The 14,458-nt window shown below is 45.8% G+C and overlaps 1 protein-coding gene across 47 annotated transcripts in view; it reads right to left on the reverse strand.

The window, feature by feature from the left end:
• Positions 1-14,458, reverse strand: part of TBC1D1 (TBC1 domain family member 1) — a 226,326-nt gene that overhangs the window by 27,355 nt on the left and 184,513 nt on the right. For 43 of the 47 annotated variants that reach the window (XR_014082761.1, XR_014082782.1, XR_014082781.1 and 40 more), the window contains 2 exons: positions 12,213-12,374; positions 6,346-6,504 (listed from right to left, as the gene is read on the reverse strand). Coding sequence is in view for 22 of the 47 variants with exons in the window: in XM_081592877.1 (XP_081449003.1) it covers positions 6,346-6,504; positions 12,213-12,374 (321 nt within the window). In the remaining 25 variants the exon portion in view is untranslated. Of the gene's footprint in view, positions 1-6,345; positions 6,505-10,239; positions 12,375-14,458 lie in introns of all 47 variants that reach the window. The other 4 variants (XM_081592920.1, XM_081592993.1, XM_081593080.1 and 1 more) reach the window with 2 other exon arrangements.

The following is a 14,458-nucleotide window of genomic DNA, read 5'->3' on the forward strand; positions in this document are numbered from 1 at the left end:
GGGAGCTGTAGGGTTTTGCCGGATTTGGATACACGGCTTTTCACAAATAGCTAATCAAGGACTTTATTGTGAAAATCCCCAAATAAAGGTGGAACCATCCAGCACCTTATCTGCCAGTGAGCCAAGGCCCTCCCAACCATGACTGTGAGGAGATGCTAGAGGAAGTCTTTTCTAGCCGACTGGACCTCAGAGATGTCCCCTTAAGTCAACCAGCTGAGACTTACAAAACAGATGGGACCAGCTACCTGGAACAGGGACACAGGAAAACTGAATACGCCGTAACCACAAAGGATACAGTAGTCAAGGCAGGATGACTCCCCACAGACTGGTTGGCTCAACGAGCAGAGCTCTGGGCACTTATACGAGCCCGAAAATTGGCTAAAAGAAAGAAGGTAAATATACATACTGACTCATGGTATGCCTTCACTACTTTACATGTACATGGAGCCATATATAACGAAAGGGGGCTATTAACTGCAACTGGCAAGGACATAAAAAATAAAGAGGAGATTCTGCTTCTGTTGGAAGCAGTGTGGGAATCCACTGCAGGGGCAATAATACACTGTAGGTGCCACCAAAGGGCGGACACACTTCAGGCAAAAGGGAACTGTCTGGCCGATTAAACGGCAAAGCAAGCACCTGCCCAGGAAAATATAGCAACCAAACTTATGGTAACACCTGTGGTCTACTAAACGCCTCCTAAACGCCCAAGCGGCTCCAGTCTATGCCAAGGAAGAAACCACCTGGGCATGAACTGAGCAAAGAACACTGTGGGAGGACGGATGGTGGAAACTCTCAGATGGGAGACTTTTTGACCCCTCTAGGCTGGCATTTCAATTGGTTACGGACTTCCATCAATTCATCCATTTTGGAAAAACAAAGACTTGAGAAATTTTAGCCTGCTATTTTGTCATACCACGTCTAACAGCCCTGTGTGCAGATGCAAGCTTCCGACGCATAACCTATGCTAAAAATAACCCGGCTCCCAAGGAGACCATGCCTCCCGGAATACAGTTAAAGGAGAACCCTCCATTTGAACATCTAGAAGTGGACTTCACTGAGGTAAAGCCATGCCGAGGATACAAATATTTGCTGGTAATGGTATGTACTTTTACGAGATGGGTGGAAGCTTACCCCAACAAGACTGAGAAAGCAAAGGAAGTGGCCCCATGTATGCTGAGAGACATTATTCCTAGATTTGGGTTCCCTCTTGAGTATAGGATCAGATAACAGACTAGCATTTGTGGCTGAGTTACTCCAACTGGTTTGCAAAGAAACTACATACAGTGTAGAGGTCACAAAGCTCAGGAATGGTTGAGAGAATGAACCTGACTATCGAGGTGACTTTGGCAAAATGGATGCAAGAAACTGGCACTCCCTGGATGGACATGTTGCCATTAGTGTTAATGAGGGTCAGAATGGCCCTCCAGTCACATGGGTATTCCCCCTATGAGATAATATTCGGGAGGCCTCCCCCAATTATTTGGGAAGTAAAGGGACATTTATTACAAAGAGGAAAAGATGGAGATGTCTCGGCAACTGGAACAGTTAGGGAAGGTGATCCATGACATCACCCCCTATGTTCAGGAGAGAATTCCATTTTCTCTTGGCACTAATGTACACCCATACTCACCAAGAGATTTAGTATGTGTAAAGGACTGGAAGCAGCAGACGCTCTCCTGTTTGGCATGAAGACCCTACCAGGACTACAAACTCAGGACAATGTGTTCCCATCCTGGGCCCACTCATATGGGAACTTCTATAATACTTTTCAATGTTGGGTTTGTGGGGCCACGCCTTTGTCGGTGATGGATGCACTTCCTTGGTGGGTGTCTCCCTTGCACAGAGGGGACTTTAGCCCCCTCTGGTCGTTCTTGAGACAATGAGAAACGTTTCTTTCTTTGGTAACTCACAACCTGTTGATTCTTTCTTGGTGTAGTCTGGACTCTAACCACATTAATCAAGGCCATGAAGTGATATCTGAGTTAACAGCTATGTCTAATGGTAATCCTCCTTTTTGGTCATCAGCATTTTCTTGGATCAAAGTGACTGGTGGAAAAATCTTTTTGTGATTATTCTGTTAATCACTGTATTAATTTTAGGCCTTGAATTCTCCAATGTATAACTCAGGGTATAACCTCTAGACTGACAGCTTTGCTACAGCTACATTGTCCCTGTGCACAACAATGACCCATGACCGATATCCATCATTAGTTAAAGATAAGATGAGCATTAAAAGGGGAGAATGTTGGGGCCACTGGGAGAAGGGCCAAGAGGGATCAAACCCCCTCCTCATAGATGGCAAACAGAAATTGGAAGTAAAGGTCAGGTTGTCTCAGATTAATGATAACACCTGCACCTGCATGTTGTAATTGTTAGTTCTTCCACACCTGCATGTTGTAGAACTAATTACTAACGTGTAACCAGTCATGTTGTGGCTTAAAACTCAACATTCAAAAACGAAGATCATGGCATCCGTTCCCATCACTTCATGGCAAATAGATGGGCAAACAATGGAAACAGTGACAGACTTTATTTTGGAGGGCTCCAAAATCACTGTAGATGGTGACTGCAGCCATGAAATTAAAAGACCCTTGCTCCTTGGAAGAAAAGCTACGACCTACCTAGATAGCATATTAAAAAGCAGAGACAATACTTTGCCGACAAAGGTCTACCTAGTCAAAGCTATAGTTTTTCCATTCATCATGTATGGATGTGAGAATTGGACTATAAAGAAAGCTGAGTGCCAAAGAATTGATGCTTTTGAACTGTGGTGTTGGAAAAGATTCTTAAGAGTCCCTTGGACTGCAAGGAGATCCAGTCAGTCAATTCTAAAGGAAATCAGTCCTGAACATTCACTGGAAGGACTGATGCTGAAGCTAAAGCTCCAATACTCTGGCCACCTGATGTGAAGAACTAACTCCTTGAAAAAGACTCTGATTCTGGGAAAGATGGAAGGTGGGAGGAGAAGGGGACAACAGATGATGAGATGGTTGGATGGCATCACCGACTCAATGGACGTGTTTGAGCAAGCTCCTGGGAGTTGGTGATGGACAGGGAAGCCTGGCGTGCTGCAGTCCATGGGGTTGCAAAGAGTCGGACACAACTGAGCGATTGAACTGAACCTGTCAAGTAGCAGTGGGTATAAAACCAAGTCCTCCGAAATCATCAGATCCTTGTTGGGAACCGCGTCCCCTTGGACCCGCTGGTGTAATAAACTGTACTCCACTATCCTGGGTGTCCTCAAGAGGAGTGTTTTGCAACTTCGGATTCTACAACAACCCCATGGACTGTAGCACACCAGGATTCCCTGTCCTTCACTATCTCCTACAGTTTGCTCAAACTCAAGCCCATTGTGTCGATGGTGACACCCAACCATCTCATTTTCTGTCACCATTCAATACAAAGTCTATTATTCTCACTCTTTAGAGGAAAAAAAATCTTGCAAAGGCTGATTAGATTAACAGCTAATTTCAGAAAATAAAGCAAAAAGCTAAGTAAACAAAAATCCTTGCAAACCCAAAATACATCCAACCAGCAAGCATTCTGTCCTCTCGGCCAGGACATGGATGTTACTTTTTAAGAAACACTGAAACATGATTTGTTTTTGCTCTGCTGCTCCACACACCTTTCTTGGGCCTTGAATGAGCCACAGTGTAGACAAAATAAAAAGTGTAGACAAAACAACAGACTTGGCAAATACCACGTTTGAGAAGTGAGGGGGGAGCAATGGGCAGTCCGGAGGAACCTCTAGGTGCGGCCTCCCTGAACCCAGCAAAGCCAGGGCCGGGCAGCAGGGCACCTGGGCTTCCACTGGGTCTGGGCTAACACTTCGCTTCTCCAGGTCTGAGGGAGGTGAGGTTGCCCCTGGAGGAAGCCCAGAGAGACCCAGACTTTACAGTTACCAGGGAAATGCACTGTTGGAAACAGCTTCTCTGGGGCCTTGGGAGGGGTACTGAGGGGCATCCAAACTGGGGGCTGTGATGGGACAGAAGTGAGGTGGAGAAACAAGGCCACACGGTCATCAGGAGGGGGAGTGGGGGCGGGGTGCAGCTAGTCTTCCGGGGTGCAAAGGGTGAGGGTGGGAGATGGGCAGGGAGGGAGAAGAGAACGTGAGAGTGCAGCCTGGCCTTGCCCCAGAGTGAAAAAAGGCCCAGACTCTGGCTCGCTTGTGCAGACCCCCTGTCAACTAGAGGAAAGGCAGCCCTGGGAAGGGAGGTGTCAAGAGGGGCTGTACAAATACACTCCCCGGGGGAAGAGCCCTGCCCTCATGCTGATCCAGCCTTTTCTCCCCTCTACAGAAAAGTAGCATCCGCAGAACAAGGAGAAGGGTATTCACTGAAAGCGAACTGGACGGCTCCTCCTCCCTTCCCGAGTGGTGTCGGGCATCGGGGGAGAGGGGGCGGGGTGGAGACACAGAGACGTCTGTCTGTACTTCCTCCTCCCTTTCAACCTCCTATCCTAAATTTTTTTCTTCATTTCACATGATAGGAATATGATGTCATGTTTTCTGTTACTCATCACATTAGCAAACACAGTTCCTGCCAATTTACAGAACTGCTTCCTTGGGGTCAGTGGGCCAAATGGGCTCCTGCCCCAGGCCTTGCATGCTCACTGTCCCCAAGTTGCAGTCATGGCCTGTCAGCATCAACCTCTGCCCAGCTAGCATGGGTCTCCTAGGAGCGTGTGGGGCTCCTGGGCAGAGGGCCTGAGGGATGAAGGGGCCCACTGTAGCACAGAGCCAGAGCGGGTTTAGGTCCTGGCAGGCAGCTGTGTGACCGTGCTCAACACCTGACCTCTCTGTGCCTTGGAGACTGTCCTCATTCCTTAGAGAGGATTCAGGGCCAATTTCCCAAGGCTGCGGTGAGGGTCACGGGAGATTGGGAGGCCAGCACCATGCCTCACAGTCAACATCAAGAGACTTAACTGAGCATCTACTGTGCGATAGGCTCTGTCCGAGGAGCTGGGCTACAATGGCCAATGGCCCCAGTCCCGCCCACAGTGGGAGGCCTGTAGCCTACTGGGGAGAAAAGCAATAAAAAGGCACTGCCACCAGCTGAGCGCAGTGCGGGGCTAGGAGCGGAGGCCTGCAGTCCCAGTGCTCAGCGGCGCACCAGCTCTGCTATGTGGGGCAGGGTACCTCACCTCTCCGCATTTCAGTGTCCTCAACTCCAAACAAGGAGAGGAGGAAGGACATGTCCCTGATCGCACTGTGAGGACTGAAGGAAGCAGTTTAAGTAACTTCACCCAACATTAGGTCCAAAGGAAAGTTAAGTATTAACTTTAATAATAATGGTAACTGCAATAATACTAAATGTGATGAGTCTGCTGAGCAGAGTGTAGAGGGTAGGACACAGGCTTAGCATAGGCACCTGACCCAGCCTGAAGGTGGGAGAAGAGGCTACCTCGAGGACAGAGTCTCAGAGATGACATTCAGACTTAGGCCTGAAGGGGAACATTTCTGAAGCCGACCCTGATGAAGGGCAGTGCGGCTGGATAGAGAAGCCTCGGTACTGCCCAACCTGGTTCACGTCAAATGGCAGGAAAGGTTCTGTCTCCCCGTGGCTGCTGTGCTGAGGAACTCAGCGAGTTGAGCCTCGATGGGACCCCTGACCCGGCCCGGGGAGCCCCAGGGTGACAGCACGCAGAGTGAATGTTTCAGAAGCAGGACCATGTGCTCTAGAAGCAGCTGGGCCTGGAGCCCAAGGAGCTCCCTAGGAGCCTTGCTGCCTGCAGGAACGGAGGCCCCAGGGGGAAGCAGAGGCGGGAAGGATGCACTGCTCAGCCATCTCCCGGAAACACTTATAGTATAGTCAGTGATTTGGTAAATACACGACCACACTTATTGTGACCACATCCTACTCTCTGAATGTTTATCTCAGAGTTAACTGGATGACCCTGTGAAATGGGGCTCTCACAAATTGCTTTCTAGATTTTTTTTTTTCTAAATTTTTCTAATAAATCCTGTTTGAAAACCACAGAGACTAGGGTAGCTCCTGTAGCTGAATGCAGCCTCGGCTCTGACCCTTGTGTTTCCAGGCTGTGCGTTTGGTTGACTATAACCCCTCCTATCGACCTCCGAGTCACTGAACCCTGGGAGAAACCAGGGCCTGCACGGTGGCCGCCCGACTCGCCACAGAGTGAACAAGCCACCAGGCACAGGGGGAGGTTTTTATACCTGAGAAGACATTTGTGATGACTTCAGGGCTTTTTTACTTGAAAATCTTAGCAGTAAATTGTGATCACTAAACCTAGAGGCAGACCACTCAATAACTCGGATGGTCTCTTCAGATTTTCCGAGTGAGTGCAGCTTCCACCTCCACGTCAAGTCGACTGCAGGCTTACCGAGGTCGATGAGAATGGCGTGCTGCTGGGAGGTGAGCTGCTTTAAGAGTTCTTTGTAGGGCGTGTCCTTGGGCTGCTGTTTGCAGGGAAACGGGTGTTTCAGGTGGTACTGCTCCGCCAGGAATTTCCAGATTTCACCCCGGTGGTGTCGTGGCACACCTTCAAGAGGAGGGGTGGGAAAAAGACAGACTTTATGTACAGAATACAACTTAGTGATAAAATGAGTTGTGTCTCATTCTACTGATTCAGCTCCTTGTTCCATTATGAATTAACAGCACAGAAAAGGAAATAAAGCAACCAAACTTCTGTCCTATTTGGTCCCTTCCTTCCTCCACAGCCCTGCCATTCTTCCCTCACCTCCCTGACACCCTCCTACCTTTCAAGTATATATGTACTATGTTTGGACTCTGTTTGGACTGTGCCAGACTCTGCAATGAACTGATGAAAGACATGAAAATCCCTCACTAGTACCAATTAACAATGTCCTCAGGAAGTAACTGCGAGCATGTGAAACGACACTGCGGAATGTGATCTCAGAGAAGGGACAGAAGCAAACAGGTGAGTCTGGACGCAGCACATGAAGGCTTCCTGGATTCCTTCACTGGTGCCAAGACTCAAGAGCAAAAGAAGAGAGAAGTCAGAGGAAGGGAACTGCTAGGGTTTGCCTGGACCTCCGAGGACACAGGGCATGTATGGGAGGAGCAGCTAGGTGGCAGTCAGGCTAGAAGGCTTCACTAGAGGTCAAATTGAGGGCAAGAAATCTGCACTTGATGTGGCAGCTGAACGGAATCACTGAATGTTTCAGAGCTGGGGAGGGAGCCGCTGAGTCAAAGCTGAGATTCTGGAATACTGACTGGACATCCTTCTGCAAGGGTGGGCTAGAGGAAGCGGTCAGATGCTAGACAGGGGGTGGTCTGCATGAACGTGCCCTGGTAGGCATTCAATGTGGACCTGAAAGCAAGAAAAATTACCTAGGAGCCTCTTCCTAATGTTTTAGATATGACTGAGCTGAATATCATGAGTGCTGCTAAAATGCCGTCTAAGAGAAGTTCTCTTAAAGTCAATGAGGGCTCATTAGAAAAAGTGACTGTTTTGAATCAAATTCTTGTGTTCATGACTCCGTCTCAAGGCTCAGATGCAGAAATGGGAAGATCAAGAAAACAGCAGAATAAGACACCGAACCCTTCTCATTCCTGAGAGTAGCGCTCTTCAGAGAAAGGGAGCCTCTGACTCAGGGATTAATCTTTCCATCCAGAAAAAGCATGTGAGGACCGCGTACCCTTCCCTGCCCCTCAGGGACCTCCCCAGAAAGGCTACTCGCCAGTCCCCCCAGCCATCTCTCAGAGCAGGTGCTACTCCAGGAAAGAGCAGCAGTTAACCTTCCCTGGGAGGTGACCAGGCGCTGTCCACACCCTTCCGTCATCCCCACAACCTGCTGTGGGGAACTCGATGATGGTCCACGTGGTGAGGAAGAGGAAACGGAGGCCCCCTGCTGAGCAGAGATGTCCCAGTGGGCTGGTAGCAGCCCAGGGACAGTGACTGCCATTTTCTCTTGAAGTTCTCATTGCCGGACAAGTTGCTACTCACAAGGATAATGGGCAGAATATTTTATGTTCCTACCTGGCAATTAATAATAAAATCATCATTTGTGGATCTGAACCAGAGAGTCAATTTCATTTGTAACAGACCCACAGGAACTCTTTAGAAAGCACTGCTCAGCTGTCTTCCAGAAACACTTATAGTATAGTCAGTGATTTGGTTTTACACAATGGGAGAAATACATGACCACACTTATTGTGACCACATCCTACCCTCTGAATGTTTATCTCAAGAGTTAACTGGATGACCCTGTGAAGTAGGTTGAATGGTGACCTCCAAAAAGATATGTCCATGTCCTGATCACCAGAAGCTGTGAATGTTACCTTATCCGGGAAAAGGGTCTTTGCAGATGTAATTAAGTTAGGCAAAGACCTTGAAATGAGATCATCCTGGGTGATTATTATCCAGGTGGTCCCTATATCCAATGATAATGTCTTTAGAAGACAGGAAGAGGAGGTGCCATGTCCATGGAGGCAGAGACAAAGTGTTGTGGCCACAGACAAGCAATGCTGACAGCCACCAGGAGCCTGAAGAGGCCGAGCGCAGCCTGCCCACACCCTGACTTCAGACATCTGGGTTCCAACACTGAGAGAAGACTTTCTGTTGTTTTAGCCATCAATTTTGTCATCACTTGTTATGGCAGCAACAGAAAACTAATGTATTCTGATATCTGCCTTTTTATATTATTCTATTTCTTCTCTCCCTACTATTCCTGCTCAGATGTTTCTCGAGGGCAGAGGTGAGTATAGACACAAACAAACCTCGTATTTCAGACTATATTAGAAGCAAGTGTAGGCTGAAAAACAGTCAGCATGTTAAATGATTAATAGTGGGGCTTTTCACAAAATATTCCTGTCAAACTCGGAAATATCCCAAGTTAAGAGATGACCAATTTCCTCTTATTACTAAATCATTCCCATTATCTTATCAAACCTTTATTTGGGGGAGGAAACAAGTACTGGCTGTCACTGACAGTGCCACATATTCTGGAGTTTAAGGGAAAGCTTACATTGTATGATTTAGAAAGAAAGGGTCATGCAAACTGGTGCCAATGTTTTCGGTAAAAATGAGCTTCAACACCCTGCCCCATGCTCAGTTTTGCCTCCACTCCTGACCCCAGAGAGAACCCTGGCAGTAGACCAGGCCTGCAGGCAGGAGGCCACTCGCCCTCCATATGTAAATACTTTTTAATTTTTACTGCCTTTACTGCTCATTATTTAAATAGGGGGAGGGACAATCTTCTGAAAATAAAGAGATATAAAGAAGAAAGTGAAAAACCACCCCATACTAGAGGGAACATACAATTCACCACCCAAAGCAGGAAGCTTTTGACAGTGAAGGGGAGAAAGGCTATTAATTATTTGTACTTGGACAGGTAGAAAAACAAGACCATGCTGGGTAACCCGGATATATGGCCATCCTCCCTACAACTCGGGTGTCTGCAAACACGTCACGTACGTCTTCCTACATATATAAACACACGGAGATACAGAACAGTATGTGAGGCCATGCTGTCCTTTCTCACTCAACAACTTACCTCAGACATCTTTTACATCAGTTAACACAAATCTACTGTGTTATTTTCAAGGAATACGATGTGGGTGTGGACATGTGGTTGGTTATTTGGCCATGTGGTTGGGTTTTTCGGCCATTAAACAATGCCACAGTCAACACTCTTCCCACCGCAGTATATTTTTACTGATTAATTTCTAGAATGGGTTTCTATACATGGCAATGCTGGGGCAAAGGTAAGAAGAGATTGCACCTATCTCACATTGCCAACTGCTCAGGAAGCCTCTTTGCCTCTCCGCAATGCCATTCCTAGAAAAGTATGCTCCAGGTTATAAAACTCTATCTTGCCACCTTTAGAGAAATCATTTAAAGCCGAAGTAAACTCTGAATTATTTAAAATTCCCTAGAATTCTTCTTCCTCATACCAAGCTGACACCCTAAAATCCTGCCAACCTGATCCAACTTTAACTTGGGACATTTATAAATCTCTTTACTTCTATCACTTAGGGGTCTTTAGATCATCAAGAGGAGAGGCCTTGTTACCTGCACGGGCATGTCTTTATTTCAAGGGTTTGGAAGTGACCTGGCCTCTACCTGAAAGAGTCAAGGTGAAGTCTGATTTAATCTCTTTTTATAATAATTCTGAGCTACGAGATGGACTGTGGTCATGACTGTTTGGAGATGTTAGATCTTACATGTTGAAACCAGCTGAATAACTGACAAAGTTCCTTTTACAATTAGTGATACAAAGTTCCTGGCACAGAAAGTGATGTGGCAGCTCACCTCAGTATGAACTGTCCAATCCTCTATCATCAGCTTCATCATGTAGGTTCCAGAGACTGTGCTGAGTTCAGTTGTGTCTGAGTCTTTGCGACCCCACGGACTGTAGCACACCAGGATCCTCTATCCATGGAATTTTCCAGGCAAGAATACTAGAGTGGGTTGCCATTTCCTTCTCCAGGGGCTCTTCCTGACCAAGTACCTAGAGTACTTCTATTTGGTTCCTCTTGTAAATGCATGATGAAAACCACTATATGTCCAGGCGTGAGGCTCCTAAGAAGCTCAAACATTTGGACTGCTGTCACCTGTAATTTACCTGTGCAGAAGTAGAGCCACCTGAAGACTACCATCTAGTCAACAGTGAAAAGGGAAAAACAGGACTCATTCTTTTCTCTGCTTTCTTTTTTCAAAATGGCAATCTGGGGACACTTGGTGCAATGGTAAGCCTCCAGCAACCATTATTGCACAAAGAATATAACACCTGGAAGAAAGCTGTGAGATCCTCTGTGGGGTCCACACCTCTCATTCTGGAAGCCAGAGCCCAGAAAGATGAGAACAACTGCCACAGGCCACTCTGGCTGATGCAGGACCTGAGTCCTCACTACCCACAATTCTGGTCTCTAAGAACAGCACTGCTGAGGCGTAGTTCAACCTTGGGCAGCATCAACGGTGGCTAGAACTCTAGCAGCCTGGGATGCAACCTGCTCTGTGGTCCTGGGCCCATAACTCAACATCTCTAGGTCCAAGTCTCCTTAACCATATAAAGGGGAAAGTTATAACTAGTGGTAACTCATATATTATTACTAAAACTTAAGCTGTCAAAACTCAGATAAAGGTTAGATAATACCTAATAGACAGACCATAGTAGAAAAGCTGCTTTGCTCCATTTACTCGCAGAGATAAATAATGCATGTGCAATAACGCATGTGTTTACTGAATTGCTGATGCAGCCAGAGGATAAGATTTACAACCCTTATTCTAAACACCTGGTTATTCGTGCCCAGACTGACAAGACTTCAGGAGCACTAGAACTCGATTAGACTCAGGAAACTTCCCATCTTGCCAGCAGACACTAACACACATTTTAAAATAAATAGTTTTGTGTTACTTGAACACTAACAATCATTGAAGAACAATCACTAAGCTCTAAAATGAAGTCAAACTACCTCCAGTTTTTTCTTTTGAAATGTTCCAATGAAGGACCAGTTTTTTCTTTTTAAATGTTCCAATACTTACAGACTGATACTTTGATAAAATACAGTGAATTAGCAATGGGAAAAAAAATAAGACTGACAAAATATACAAGACCACTTTTTTCCACTAGGATCACTGTCAAATCACGGGAAAGTTTCTAGATGCTGAGTGTTAAGTTCTGCACTTACCTTGGATCAGTAACTGTCCAGACCAGCACCCAGTTAGCAGATCATACTGAAAACACAGGCTCCTCACACTCTACAGCCTTTCAGCAGAGCAGACACCTGCAGTGTGCTCCTCACAACAGCTACTGTTGTCACCCACATCTCACACATGTGGAAAGTGAGGCTCAGAGAGGTTAAGCCATTTGCCTAAGATCACTCCACAAAGTAATTGGTAGAAGTGGAATCCAAACCCGAGTCTACCTGCCTGAAGTCTGGGCTGGACACTGTGACCTGCGGAGAGCACCCAGACAGAAGGTACACAACTTGTTGTCAGTTTACCATTTAACTCTGTGTATCATCACATCATTATACAGCTTGTAGGTGACTACGCCTTTAGGTGTTCCTTTTTCTTCTTCCTGTTTCCTTAATTAATTTAAGAGAAATTGTAATAAAGAGAAATCGTGATGAAGACATCTGGAAACAGATCAGGTAAAGACATGACAAATAGGAGAGAGATGGCCACTGAAACTGAACCTAAAAAATTTTTTTGATTCCACACTTCTCCCCAGTCATCAACAAGGGGTGAGGCCAGCTGGACTGATTCCTGGTTAGGCTTACCTTGGCTAACAGCTGAGTGCATTTTTTCCATGTCAAACTTAATTTTTGACCTTCCTGGAGTGCTAAGTATCTTCTCCCACACTGTAGTCACTTCTTTAAGACAAGGAGTAATTTCCTCATAATCAAGCTTTAGGCGCTTGTTCAGCAAATCATTCTCAGAGGCTAGAACAGACAATTTAAGAGCACGTTAGTGAAAATTACGGTTATGTGTCTCCTGTCTCATAGCAAGGCTGCCTGCTTATCACCACCACTGAGATGCCTAGCAGCTGCAGCCAGCTTATCAGGTCCAAGGTGAAGACCGGTTCCTGCCCCACTCCAGCCTCCTTATCAGAGAAAGAGCTACATAACCAGGATGCATCCCTGATTCCTCTTACTCCTTCATCCCCGATGGATTTTGTTGGCTCTACTGCTAAAATATACCACACCTGTCCAAGCATATTCATCTCCATAGCTACCCTATTAACTGTAAACATGTCAAAGGCAAGAACTGTTTGCTAGAATTCCTAGTGCCTGGCAGGATTAGATCTCAACAAAACTTCACCTAAGCTAGGAGAGGTTCTTGGAGGTTCCTTCTTACTTGGAGCCAAACCTCCTTTAAGTATTGATAATGTCTACCCTTCCTCACATTTCTGCTGCTTGGGGCTGAACAGAATAAATCTACCTTTTTCACATGGCACCTTCTCAAATATATGAAGATAGTTACTATTTTCTACCCTTTTCAGCTTATAGGTCCATTAGGAAGAACTAACTGAATCACCAAACTGGAGGTTGGGGGATCAACAAGGGAAAAGAAATGTAACTGAGCATTCTAAGAAGGACTAAAGCTGACAGCATTACTCCACCAAACCACTAATTCCTATTCAGACCACAGGGGCAATGCTGTCAGCCCCACACCCATTCCACAGCACATCCCCCATCTGGACTGTGAGTTTATTGGGAAAGCAGGTAGGAGACATAGCTAAGCAGGGGCCAATATACAGGCTTCTGCAGAGCTGCTAAACGTGTCTTCTTTATGACAATAATAAATACTGTGTGTCTTCAGTACTTTATATTTAGTAACCCTTAACCTTAACAACACTCTGAGGCAGGTTTTTTTTATGTTTCTTCTCAATATCATTTCAAAATTTATTAATTGATGGATAATTGCTTTACAAGTTTATGTTAGTTTCTGCCACACATCAACATGAATCTGAGGCAGGGTTTTTTTTTGAATGAGAAGACTGGGCCCAACACCCAAGGCCCAAGCAGAAGGCACAGTGGGCCTAAGGCCCCTGCCTTTCTCGACTGTTCTCTACCACAGTGCAGAACTTGCTGTGATGAATGACACACTGTTCTCTAGACATGTATCAATTAGGGGCCTTAAATATTTGATAGAATCCAGTGGAGCTGTTTGGACCTAGTTTTCTTTGAGTGAAAGATTTTTAATACAAATTTTATCTCTTTAACAGATATAGGGCCATTCAGACTCCTTTTTTTTTTCTTATTTCAGTTTTGATAAATCGCATTTTTCAATTAGTTTGTCCATTTCATCTCAGCTGTTTAGTTTATTGGCAAAGAGTTCTTCTTAGTTTCAGAGACATTGGTAAGTCAGTGTGCACCTCGCATAAGTCTGGTCTACCCTAACTCCAAAAACACACACTCCCTTGCCCCAAATCTTATTCTGGAGAAAACTGAACCTCACACAAGCCTGCTCTCCCCTGACCCCACACACATTCCCTCGCCTCAAATCTTATTTTGAAGAAGACCGAGGTTGAGCTGGTTCATTACTTTGTCCAGGGGACAGGATTTTTGCACCCTAAATTATTTTTTAACTAGGCATTACTGCTATTTCGTTGAGTTGCTCCTGTAAAGATTAAGTGAAATGAAGTACACTTAGTTGCTAAGTCGCTCAGTTGTGTCCAACTCTTTGCGATCCCATGGACTGTAGCATGCCAGGCTTCCCTGGCCTTTACCAACATTCAGAAAGTTAAGATTATGGTATCTGGTCCCATCACTTCATGGCAAATAGATGGGGAAACAACAGAAACAATGAGAGTCTTTATTTTGGGGGACTCCAAAATCACTGCAGATGGTGACTGCAGCCATGAAATTAAAAGATACTTGTTCACTAGAAGAAAAGTTATGACCAACCTAGACAGCATATTAAAAAGCAGAGACACGACTTTGCTGACAAAGGTCCGTCTAGTCAAGGCTATGGTTTTTCCAGTGGTCATGTATGGATGTGAGAGTTGGACGGTGAAGAAAGC

The sequence above is a fragment of the Giraffa tippelskirchi genome, chromosome 1, assembly GCF_054371585.1.
Source record: "Giraffa tippelskirchi isolate mGirTip1 chromosome 1, T2T-mGirTip1v1.2.pri, whole genome shotgun sequence".
In the NCBI taxonomy this organism is placed as follows: domain Eukaryota; kingdom Metazoa; phylum Chordata; class Mammalia; order Artiodactyla; family Giraffidae; genus Giraffa; species Giraffa tippelskirchi.